General features: G+C 31.5%; 1 protein-coding gene across 1 annotated transcript; it reads left to right on the top strand.

The window, feature by feature from the left end:
• Positions 1 to 1,521: 1,521 nt before the first annotated feature.
• LOC139489181 (uncharacterized) lies at positions 1,522 to 12,590 on the top strand. Its single transcript, XM_071275360.1, has 5 exons — positions 1,522 to 1,632; positions 8,477 to 8,542; positions 9,034 to 9,218; positions 11,016 to 11,216; positions 11,620 to 12,590. Exons 3-5 carry the CDS (start codon positions 9,065 to 9,067, stop codon positions 12,588 to 12,590), a joined length of 1,326 nt encoding a protein of 441 aa, XP_071131461.1. The 5' UTR covers positions 1,522 to 1,632; positions 8,477 to 8,542; positions 9,034 to 9,064.
• The last annotated feature ends 859 nt before the right edge of the window (positions 12,591 to 13,449 follow it).

Here is a 13,449-nt window from a genome sequence, read left to right as displayed (position 1 = left end):
CCAATTTAGGAGCAAGAGCTGAATTAGGGAGATTGTCTATCGAATGTTTTATTAAAACACAAACCCTTCTATATTTAGCTAGACTATATAATAATAATATTAATCCATTGATAAAGGAAGCTTTTTCTCTAGCACAGTCTCTAGATTTGACAGGAACTTACTCATGGTATACATATGCAAAAAATATTGTTAAAGAGACTAATATTGACCTTAATATTCTTTCTACTTGTAAGGACATAAAAGATGTAAATAAAATAAAAAAAAGATATAAAGTTAAAAATGAAAAATAGATATGAAGATTTAATTCAAAATAAATTTCAAAACATTGATGATAAAAGTAAATTTTTTCTTTATAAAAAAATTAAAAAAAATTACAAACTAGAATCTTATCTTAATACATCTAATTTTCAGATAAGGAGATTAATCACTAAATTTAGAATAAGTGATCACTCCCTTTTGATTGAAAAGGGGAGATATTTTAAAATCCCAAGAGAGGAACGACTTTGCCATAAATGTAAAATACTAGAGGATGAGAAACATTTTTTACTCTATTGTAAGTATAATAAAACTCTAAGAAATGATTTTTTTCATCACATATGTACTGAAAATAATAAATTTAATAATTTAAATGAAGAAGAAAAAATTCAATATTTACTAAATCCATCATCGCCTTTACAAACAAATAAGTTAGGATCCTTCTTGAAAAAGTCATTAGAACTGAAGGCAGGGGACTCTTGACAACTTGTTTGTTGTTAAAACAAAATGTGATGCTGTTGTTATTGTGTATGTTTAATATGTATGTTTATTGTGTTTATTGTGTTAATATATGTTGGTCACAAACTGTAAAGTTTGATATGACAATAAAATATTTGTTTTGATTTGATTTGATTTAAAACTCGCATTATATATGGTTGAGAAATATCTGTTCTTGTCATTTATTATTTATATTAAATTTGTAAAGATTAAAGATAAAATAAGAAGATGCACCTCAAATACTGTATTTTTACTTCGATATATATTTTCACTAGTCAATAAATCTCCTTTCGAGATATCGGAAGACGTGTTTAACGTATATAATCTTATTTTGTTTTACTGTGAGTTTTCTGTCAAAGGCTCATCATTCAATCCGTTTTCAAACGAGATATTCTGTTTTGTATTAAAAAGTAAAATCACAAAAATACTGAATTCCAAGGAAAATTGAAGACGGAAAGTCCCTAATCAAATGGCAAAAGCAAATAACAAAACACATCAAACGAATGGACAGCAATTAATTAATTTTTTTATTAAAGCAAAACTACTGTATATACACAACGATGAATAAGCTTACAATAGTTCGTAATAATAAAAGTCACTGAAAAGTGATAGAGTTTCATTTTCCTACGGGTGAGTGGTTGTGCAAAAGTTATTTTTTTCAAATATAAAGTTATAATACAAACAGTTGTTCACTGTAACATATCTGTACTACTTCAGTACACATTATATAATAAAGAGAGCCATAAATTGTTCGTGAACTGGATGAACCACCTGCATAAAAATATCAAGATGATGGATAACTGACATTGGAACGTGAGGTTGATATGAGATTTGGAGCTGCGTCCGTGTGCCTAAAAATCTATTTATAGATATTCCAAGGTAACGTCGTCATGCAATATCTCGGTTTTATTATTTATTTTTTTTAATATTAAACATATTTTATTAACAATCACCTGTTACATCAACCCTCAGTTGCCCAGGGGAGCAACTAAGGGGGTCCCAATTTTTACAGTCTCATTTGTCGGGGAAAAAGCAAATGAGAAGAAAAAAAAACTCCAACTATGAATTATTAACATCAACCTTTATAAAAATTATCTATCCTCGTACAATTGTATTTATTTCTCACAAAGGCTACATGTATGTATTAAGCAGTTTCAATTTTATCCTACATCAAGTCTTTTGTTATGTTAATTTCAATTACATTTAAAGTGATCATTTACCACGTGCGATTTGTTAAAGGGATGTGTAGTTCATTCATAAAAGAAAATGGATTAATGATTTTGATTATCAAAAAGGATTTAATAAATCCTTTCCAAAAAGGATTTGATTAAATTATTTCAAAGATAGGGTGAGTAAATATTTGTTTATAAAATGAACCTGTTTTTTCTTTTTCTTAATCTTGTGGTCGGTTTATGTTTTAATTTTTTATTGTCCACATTTGTATTAACCTTTATTGAAACATTTATCTTATGAAAGTTAGAAACTTCAAAAGCAGATGTATTTAGTATAATTAATCAACAGGCAGTGTTAAAAGTATCTTGAGCAAATACTAGAACATTTGAGAATGATAAAAAGTCATATAATAAATCAATTTTTGACTTTGATTTCAGTCGATAAAATGATTCAGGGAGCTACTATTTGATTTTAATGGGGGTGGGGGGGGGGGTGGGGGCAGGATTAAAAAATTTCTCCTGCATTTATTTAGCAATCTCGGTACTGCCCATTTATTTTTCGCTCTGTTCGGTCCTGCCTTTTTTTTTATTAGTTTGTCCTGACTTTTTTTCATAAATTGTTATCCTGCCTTTTTTTAGCAAAGTGTGTCATCCTGCTTTTTTTTTACTCAGAACTCCTGTCCTGCCTATTTTTTTCCAATTTCATCCAACCCCCCTCCCCCCTAAAAATCAAATAGTAGCTCCCTAATCTACCAAAGAGACATATCACCCTCGTCCGTTTACCTCGGTGAATATAATATCTCTGGGTTAACTATTCTGTATTAAATAACCTAATGAAAAAGTCCATAATTCTATTTATAATACTATTCCTTAGAGTATATGAAAATATCTCGTTACAAATGATGTGTCATGTGTTTGGTTAGTATTCGGTTTGAATTAGTTTCCGTGTGCATTCACACATCAATACATGCAAAGTGAATTTAAGTCAAGCATGGTGTTATATAATTTTATTTCATTATATATAACTTCTTAGTTTCTAAAGAAACTATAAAAAAATAATTATCGTTTAAACAATAGTTTGACTTTCATTAAATTCTAAAATTGGGTTCACAGACATCCATCCCTGTACCTTACAAAGAATGATTAAATCATTCTTTTGAATGCTTCATTTAATTCAAAATGTAATGCATGTGTTAGTAATATATTTTTTATGCAATCTACTTTAATTATTTTTTTAACGAACAAAAGATGCAAAGGTGCATTAGAACCCATAAGTCGAAGACAAGACTCCAACATGGTGAAAACAAAAACCGACGAAAATATAAACAATTATTGTCCACACAAACTCCAACAAAAAAATAGATTTCATTTCTACTTGACGATAAAAAAACATAACTGATTTTTAAGAATCACGGTAAACATAATTATACATCCCAATTATATCCGGTAACGTAAATAATTGGGTTTGACAAACCCCAATCTTAATTAATTAAAGTACACGTAGTCTAAAATTTGGTAATGACATAAAAGGGCATTTCAACGATCTTGAAAGATTTATAGAATCACTTATTACAATACGGGCCCATATATGTAAACAGTCTTAGGCGTATACATGTCTGCTTTCTATTTTCATTGCATTGAAAGATATGTGTTATTTTATTTTTTCTATTTTATCTCGTAAGGCCGACGTCATAAATTATTTATAGTAACAGAAGTTGTCAATAAAACAAGAAAGAGTAGTTTCAAAACCCAAGACTTTAATATGTTAAAAAGTAAAATCACAAAAATACTGAACTTAGAGGAAGATCAATTGGGAAAGTCCATAATCACATGGCAAAATCAAACAAAACGCATCAAAAACGAATGGACAAGAACTGTCAAATTCCTGACTTGGTACAGGCATTTTCAAATGTAGAAAATGGTGGATTAAACCTGGTTCTATAGCGCTAACCCTCTCACTTTAATGACAGTCTCATCAATTTCCGATATTTTTACATTGATGCGTTAAATAAACAGACACAATTAATAAAATAGTCAAAATATGGGTACATCAGTCATCATCGTTTAACAATTTTAAAAGAAACAATTTAACAGAACACAAAAACATCTACTATCTACGAACACATTTATTAATTTGAGTGTCTGACGTCAGAAAATTTTATACGTCACATAAATTTGTCGTTCAATGTGCGTACAAACAATTTTAAAATTTTCATGGGAATGTTAGCATACAGGGTTAAAAAATCAAAAGTATGTAAGAATAAATTTAAGAAACAGTCTTAGACGTATATATACAAGCCTGCTTCTTATTTTCATTGCATTGAAAGATGTGTGTTGTCTTATTTTTTCTAACTGATGTCGTAAGGCCGACGTCTTAAATTATTTATAGTTACAGTAGTTGTCAATTAAACAAGAAAGAGTAGTTCCAAAACCCAAGACTTTAATATGTAAACAGTCTTAGACGTATACAAGCCTGCTTCATATTTTCATTGCATTGAAAGATTTGTGTTGTTTTATTTTTTCTAATTGATCTCGTAAGGCCGACGTCATAAATAATTTATAGTTACAGAAGTTGTCAATAAAACAAGAAAGAGTAGTTCCAAAACCCAAGACTTTAATATGTAAACAGTCTTAGACGTATACAAGCCTGTTTCATATTTTCATTGCATTGAAAGATGTGTGTTGTTTTATTTTTTCTAACTGATCTCGTAAGGCCGACGTCATAAATTATTTATAGTTACAGAAGTTGTCAATTAAAGAAGAAAGTCATGGGTTTTTAACTATACTCCTGAGTATACCCATATAAATTAACTACATGTTCTGTTCAATGTTGCTAGTTTGGAATAAAGGGTATGGAATAAATATAAATTTTGTTTATATAGAGTTAAGATTCTAGATATGCGCCTTTGATTCGTTTTAAGTGAGGTTCTAACTACATTTGTATATTATACAATGATTGAAAGTATTCATGACGTTTAATCACGTTTAAAAGTTTCAAGACAAAATGAAAAAAAAAAAAACAATGTACATTTTGCCTCTTAACGAAATGCTAGTTAAAACTTTATAATCGAGATTTAAATGCAATTTACTGATATGATCACGGTCCAGACTCTAAAAAGAAACACCTGTTATTGAAAGATCTTATATACATGTAACTATATACAATGCAAGGAGGCGATGGGTATACCCCAATGAGACAGTGTTCTAACAACAAAAAACAAACAAACTATATCGTGATGTCTATTTGCCGTCAATAATAACGAAAATTTCTTTGCAAAGTGTCAAACTCGATTTTGGACTCGTCTGAGGAAAATGCGAAAATTCAAACAAAACCGTTCGCAGATCTGTTTTCAATAAATTAAGAAAAATAATGCTTCAAAACAAATCGAAAACCAACAAAATTTATCATTAAGGCAACCATTTATGATGTTCTAAACATGACAGACAAAAAAAAAAACACGCGACGAGATTTTTACGCACCCGTTGTATGGTATATTATTTTTCATGCTGCTATTTAGGAGATTTGTTTTGTTGTTCAAATATTATCATAATTATATAACGTCAATTGCTATATGTAACAACTGTGTATAAGTTTATGTCACCATGTGTTGCATAACACTGTTAATATCAGATTCTTAATATATATATAGTTGGCTTTTTTTTTATCAATTTCGCCTTATCAATTACGCCATATCAATATATAGATAAATGAAAAAAGATGCTGTTCAAAATTAAAAATGAATTCAATTATTTCTAGTAAAGGATGTTGTCGTCCGAAAATAAATGATAGTTGAGTAAGTAAGGTAATCTTATTTTGTCATTATTAAAGACAGTGATTCATAAATGTGGTTTATTGCGCATGATGCTGTGTACAAATAATATCATCCTTTAGTTATCAGATATTCATTTATGCAACAACATAAATCACAGTACTGAAATACTGAACATCGGATGACCGCAGGTTCTTGTGGATGGTCAAAAGCACATGTCACAGAAACAGATCACATTTCTATACCTGAAACTGAGGTTAATTTACAGAGATATTTTTTTCTAATACAAGTTCGTGCGTGCTTGGATGATGAATAAATGACAGGAAATTTAATCTCACCGGAATAACTATTATATTGTAGTGATACAAATCAGTATACCTTGGACTATTATACTGATATACTAGGCAAAAAAAAAGAAACGTTTACATCATTGTAAGATCATTTAATTTTTTTATAATAAAAAATGATAACAAAAAGTTAATGGAATAGTTAGCTAACATAATTTTAAAGAGAAAAATAACAAGTTTTCTCTATAGAAAACAATAGTCATCATCATTGCACATTTTTGGACAATTTCAAACAGGGCGACTACAGAATTCAGGTTAATATGTCAATACCTTGTATGACCACCTCTTGAATTTATGACCGCCTGACACCTCCGTCGCATGGAATCAATAAGACGTCGAATAAAGTCTTGAGGGATGTTGTTCCATTCCCTAAAAAGAGCTGTTCGGATCTGGGCGAGCGTTTCCGGTAGATTATTCATAATGCCTGTAATTAAATATTTACATTGTAATCCACTAACGATGTTATCTTATAATGTCGTTCATTTGCACTCATTTTAGTGAATGCATCACTTGGCTGCCACATTGTCAATGAATGGGACACATGATCTAGCTTTGCAAATTGAGTGCCAAATTCTGTAAATTCGAGTTTCTCAGTCTCTGGATTAAAAACGTCTTATTTTTGACAACCTGTAGGTTTATACTTAAAGTAATACCCTACATCTTGTTTATGATACGTCAAATTACCAAATTTCAATAAAACCATGTGAGGTCGAATTTCTGTAAATATCGCCAGATTTGGTCTAAGGCCATAAGATTCGTAGATATGGATATTTTAACACCCTTCAGTACCCTGCATCACCCGTAGGTGAACGTTGATACTTTCATTGAAATTACATTGCATGTATGTTTCATTAAAATACGTTCTTTCATTCGGCTAACAGCCTTCTCGCGTCAATCTAAAATCAACTACCATTTCACAATGACACACATTTTCACAATGAAGTGCATAGGTAAATTAAGGAAAACTTGCATTTGGTAGTAATCGAGTTTTCATTATTATAGCGAAAATATGTAATTATAAGTATTAAATGCTTCTTTGAGTAGTTTTATAGGGTTGTAAAAGCGTTGACCGTGCGCACATTTTTAGACTGAAGAGCTTCAACGCTTCATACAAATGTACTTCGGTTAACGCTTTTACATCCCAATAAAACTGAGAAAGAAAATGGGGAATGTGTCAAATCGACAACAACCCGACCACAGAGCAGAAAACAGCCGAAGGCCACCAATGGGTCTTCAATGTAGCGAGAAACTCCCGCACCAGAGGCGCCTTCAGCTGACCCCTTAAAAATATGTATATTAGTTCAGTGATAATGGACGTCATACTAAACTCCGAATTATACACAAGAAACTAAAATTAAAAATCATACAAGACTAACAAAGGCCAGAGGCTCCTGACTTGGGACAGGCGCAAAATTGCGGTAGGGTTGAACATGTTTATGAGATCTCAACCCTCCCCATATACCTCTAGCCAAAGTAGAAAAGTAAACGCATAACAATACGCGCATTAAAATTCAGTTCAAGAGAAGTCCGAGTCCGATGTCAGAAGATGTAACAAAAGAAAATAAACAAAATGACAATAATACATAAATAACAATAGACTACTAGCAGTTAACTGACATGCCAGCTCGTGACCTCAATTAAACTGATTGAAAGATTATGTCTTCATCATATGAATATCAGGCACAATCCCTCCCGAAATGAATTAACAAAATGAAGCATTCAATTCTTAAATACAATTTAACAACTAGGATACTTCGAGCTTCTACAATAAAGTGCATACTCAGGTAAATAAAAGAAAAACATGATAGGACTCGTGTTTGCATGATCCTAGCAAAAAATGTAATTATAAGTATTGAATGCTTCTTTTAATAAGTGTATAGGGTCGTAAAAGCGCTGACCGTGTGCACATTTATGTGCGTCTTACAAAATATACTTCTGGAAACGCTTGTACACCCATCAAATTTACAAAAAGAAGCAATTTCAATTATTTAATTTAAAAGCGCAAATGTCTTTTAGTGTTTCACGAAAGCAATTTGTACCTATGATTGTATTCAAACCTCCTGTTACATACTAATATGAAATACGAATTCAAATTGCATATTAATTATATAATAACATAATTTAAGATTATGTATGGAAGAATTTGTTATCAAATTGTATTGTATCTATTCAGATCCTGCTCCGCATGTGGAGCAGGATCTGCTTACCCTTCCGGAGCACCTGAGATCACCCCTGGTTTTTGGTGGGGTTCGTGTTGTTTGTTCTTTAGTTTTCTATGTTGTGTCATGTGTACTATTGTTTTTCTGTTTGTCTTTTTCATTTTTGGCCATGGCGTTGTCAGTTTGGTTTAGATTTATGAGTTTGACTGTCCCTTTGGTATCTCACGTCCCTCTTTTATTGATTAACTGTTTTGATAGACCATTTATACTTTTAGATCTATTTACATGCCAAGGAGGTTTATTCAAACACGGTCTTTAATTTGGGGAATACTGTTGATAAGGTAAGTGTAGTGAATGTTTTTACTTGATATTCGTTGAATACATATACTTATGAAACCTTTAGTATACATTTAAACGTCATGTTTCAAAGTGTTTTTTTTATTATGGATATCTTCATTGTGTCGAACAGATGAGTAAAGCCCTTTATAACTGTTTTTGTTATAATAGTTTGTTCTTAAAGGCAGGGTTTAGCACCAATAAACTATTTAAACCCCGCAATATTCTTTGAATGTCTGTTCTAAGTTAGGAGCGTGCAATTTAGTGGTTGTCGTTTGTTGCTGTATATCAATTTGTGTTTTCGTTCATTATTTTGTACATAAATCAGGCCGTTAGTTTTCTCGTTTGAATAGATTGGTCATTTCGGGACTATTCGTAGCTGACTATGCGTAATGGGTTTTACGGTTATCTAAAGTTGTTAATTTTGGTGTCATTCAGATTTTTGTTTCGAGCATTGTCTCATTCGAAATCATATCATATCTTCTTATTTTTACAGTTATTGTTTCTAGCATAATTACTCAAAAGACATGCATATTTCATCACCGATCAAAAGACAGAAATTGAGATTATGGTTGTCATTTGTTGCTGGTGTTCTTGCCAATGCGCTGTTGGGACCATCAGAAATATTCTATATATATGCAAATGAGCTTCAAGTCATATTTAACGCCAATAAGAAACAAGGTAATGATGTTATTATATGTATAACCCAAACTAGCTATCAAGCAAAGCATGTATGCCCTTTTTTTTATATTATAGTCAGTCATGCTTTACAAAGATTGATTTATTTTGTGATTTCAAAATGGCTATTTGCACATACAGGTGTATCCGGCAATATCAGGTAGAAACTTTAGACTCTAATACAGGCAAACAAGTTGGTACCGTTAAACAGAAAGACATTTGATAATGTATCAATGAAAGAAACTTGAAACTATAACAACGAGAGAAATTTAACACTAACATAAAAAAAAACACTTGACACCGTAACAAAGTAAGACATTCGACATTATAACACAGAAAGAAAGTTAACACCATAAAACATTGACAGAAACTTGATACTGTGTCACAGAGATAAACTTGACACTGTATCACAGAGATAAACTTGACACTGAAACACAGAAACTCTTGAAGGGGCACTCAAATACTCATATTTTATTGATAACTATGTAAAACATGTATCCAAACTATCAAAAGTCTGAAGTAAACAATTTTCAGAGCATAGGGTCAATGATATGTAGTTTCGTTTCGTGTGTATTTTAGTCTAGACTCCATCTTATTTACTATCGAGTTGACCATATAAGCGATGTAAACATAAATATAGATATAAATAGATTAAGCCAACACGTGCAATTGGATTTTTATAGGTCGGTTTAATTTAATTTTGTAGATTAAAAATATATGTTTCTCATCGTTTTTACCTGTAGAAGAAAGTTTTTTGTGGATCGAATCAGTCACCAAATGATTTACCTTTGTTTCACGTTCAATGTTGACGTTATTTTCTTTAAAATAACCAGTACACGTACGCATGCGTTGTCCATCTCTAGTAAAGGAGTTACATTGAAGTTCACATAAATACGGATTTAATGAGGTCCAATTATTCACTTGCAAGTGAATAAGTCATTATCAATGTTATTTAGCTTAATTTGACAAAATTGAACCACTTTGGCTGCCAAAAGCGAATTATTATTTCACTATTTCACTTTCATTATTGATTGAACAAAAACAAATCATACTTTAGATTTTTTTATATATCTCGTAGCTAGTGCCCCTTTAACACTGTAACAACGTTCGTTTGTCCGTCTTTCCTGTTTCAGGTTCGAGGTAGTTTTTGATGAAGTTGAAGTCCAATCAACTTGAAAATTAGTACACCCCTATGATATGATCTTTCTAATTGTAATGCCAAATTAGAGTTTTGATCCCTATTTACACCCCTGAACATATAAAATGATAGTTCCCGCTTCAGGTTAAAGTGTTGGGGGCATTATGTTTTTCGGTCTGTACGTTCGTCCATCCGTCCCGTCCGTCTGTCCCGCTTCAGGTTAAAGTTTTTGGTCAAGGTAGTTTTGGGTGAAGTTGAAGGCCAATCAATTTGTAACTTAATTCACATGTTGCCTTTGATAAAATCTGTCTAATATTAATGCCAAATAAAAGATTTGACCCCAATTTCACGATCCATTGAACATGAAAAATGCCATTGCCAGAGGGGCACCCGTGTACTATAGACACATTATTCTTATCAAATTTAATGTATCGTACGCAATTACCGCAATGAAACTATTTTTTAGATAATCTATCAATTTTAGTTTAGATATGCCTTTATACACAATTTAGTTTAGATATGCCTTAGTTTATATACAATTTAGTTTATATATGCCTTTTTATACAATTTAGTTTCAATATGCCTTTATATACAATTTAGTATAAATCGGTTGGTTGATATTCAATTACGATTCCTTTTTCTTGTTTTTCTTGTTTTATTAGTTGAAATGTTCGCTTCCATCCAGATTATAGGAAACGGAATTGGATTCGTGTTATGTACGTTTACAGATTCATTAAATCCCATGTGCTTATTGGTGGTTGGTTTCGTGTTTACTATGATTGGGCCGACTGTATTATTGATGGCGATATTAGATCAGCATATGACAAACAATTACTTCATTATGTTCGGATTTCTGTGTAACGGTAAGTGTATGTATGGATTGTAAATTAAGGACAATATTATTTTAACCATATCATGACCAATTGATTTCATATCCTAATTAATCATACTTCAAAAAAGAAAGAGTAGAAATTAAATGAATAATGAACTCCATGAAATATACATGTAGATCGCATGTACGGACTTTAATGATGAGCAAAACGTAACCTGAATATATAACTATAACAGGTTCTGACTTAACAAATTAGGTAACAATTAAAAAAAAATGCATGTAGGACAGCGGGACAGCTGGTCAACAGCATAACACAGGACAAGAACAAAATCTACAAAACAATAAAATAAAAATACATATGTATATATATACTGTACGTGTAACCTGCCTAATCCGACACCTGTGTATTCCAACATCCTTCTTTTTTGTTTTAGGATTAAGTGATTCTATTCAGATTATTATATCACAGAAGATAATTGCGAAGAATTTTTCTTCATCATACAGAGGAATAATTATGGCAATAATGGGAGAGAGTATCAGTATTGGAATGCTGCTGTTTTCCATTGTTTATTACATCATTCCGCCAAAGAATCATCGATTTCAACAACTCATGATATTTCTTTTTTTCTTTAGTGTATTTGTATATATATTCTGTTTATTGTTTCTTCGTGAAGTACATTTGGAAACAGTTTATACGAATATCTTGCCTGAAGATGATACTCATGATCCAAGTTTGATAAGTGTAGAAGTGCATCCCACAGAAGTTATACTTAAAAATACCTTTCTGCAAATTGTCAAAGACCCAAACTATCAGTTGTTAGCCTGGTTGTCAACGCTAGCGTTTGCCACAGGTTCTGTGTTGCAAACCAACTTAACTGTGTTGACTCAAGTCTCCGGGTTGAGTAGATTTGATTCTTACATTTTTAGTTTTGTTCCAGTATTTTCTTCAATTGGTGGTATTGTAGTGGGAATTTTGTCTGATAAACTGCGATTATCTTTAACAAGAATCCCCTTCCTTTTATTTTCATGTACGTTACAAACATTATGTTCTTTTATTAATATGTTTTTTGTTCAAAACCTGGCTTTTATTGTTTTATCTGTAGTTTTAACTGGAATGTCATTAGGTGCTTTGTATGCGTTAATAAGCTGTATCGTTAGTGAAATGTTCCACATTGACAACTATAACAGAAATTACGGCATGATCAAAGGAGCACACGCAGTTATCGCCCTTCTCTTACAATATCTATTCGGAGTATTTTATGACGACAATGTCAGTGATTCGAAACTGTTTTGCAGAGGTTTGCGTTGTACTAAAATGGGATACACGATGAATACTATTATAAGTTTAATACCTGTTTTACTCTGTTTAATTTTATTAAAAAGAACTGCATTAAAAATTACATAGTAGAAGTCGTGTGTTTTGTTTTTCTTAATATTTCCGAATTTTCAGAATTACGACAAATTCGACAGCTAACACTTTGACGGTTTTATTATTATTATGAACTAGAACACACCTGCGAAATCGCGGGCATTCAGAGCGTAGTTTAAAGTATGTAAAGTGTTGTTGGAAGAATTTTGTGAAATATTGAATGACTGGAGAATTTCAGCAAAATTATCATAAATCGTAGGTTATTGGGGACAGGAAAATGTTTTTTTAATCCCTCCTCCTTTATTTCCAAAATTTCCAATGTGTGGTTTTCTATCAATTTCAATATGAATATACATTTAGTATGTTCTGAACATTTAAGTAAGGAGCCTGTACTTCAGTGGTTGTCGTTTGTTTATGCGTTACATATTTGTTTTTCGTTCATTTTTTGTACATAAATAAGGCCGCTAGTTTTCTCGTTTGAATTGTTTTACATTTTCATTTCGGTGCCTTTTAAAGCTGAGTATGCGGTATGGTCTTTGCTCGTTGTTGAAGGCCGTACGATGACCTATAGTTGCTAATATCTGTGTCATTTTGGTCTCTTGTGGAGAGTTGTCAACATGGCAATCATACCACATCTTCTTTTTTTGTAATCAATGAATTTTGTAAAAGATTTAATGACTGGAGAATTTCAGAAAAGGTATCAAAAGTGCACATGAATAATTTTAGCGCTTATCTGTATATTATGAACATTCACTATATACTTTAGAGACTTTGATTGTCGAAATGCGTATCTGATGTAGAAAGATTCGTAACAATTATTTTATTACTATGTAGCATTTGGCCTATAGAGTTATGTTGGTAAATGTGAAGTCATCATTCTGCTTGCGAAGTTTTA

Source organism: Mytilus edulis, chromosome 9 (genome assembly GCF_963676685.1).
Source record: "Mytilus edulis chromosome 9, xbMytEdul2.2, whole genome shotgun sequence".
NCBI lineage: Eukaryota > Metazoa > Mollusca > Bivalvia > Mytilida > Mytilidae > Mytilus > Mytilus edulis.
The sequence above is the reverse complement of the archived record's forward strand: the minus strand, read 5'-3'. Positions and strand labels throughout refer to the sequence as shown.

Excerpts from the sequence above, each read along its gene's own strand:
- LOC139489181 (XM_071275360.1), top strand. The coding sequence starts at position 9,065 with ATGCATATTTCATCACCGATCAAAAGACAGAAATTGAGATTATGGTTG. Across the intron at positions 9,219-11,015 it reads TAACGCCAATAAGAAACAAG|TTGAAATGTTCGCTTCCATC; the intron begins GTAATGATGTTA and ends TTGTTTTATTAG. Across the intron at positions 11,217-11,619 it reads GTTCGGATTTCTGTGTAACG|GATTAAGTGATTCTATTCAG; the intron begins GTAAGTGTATGT and ends TTTTTGTTTTAG.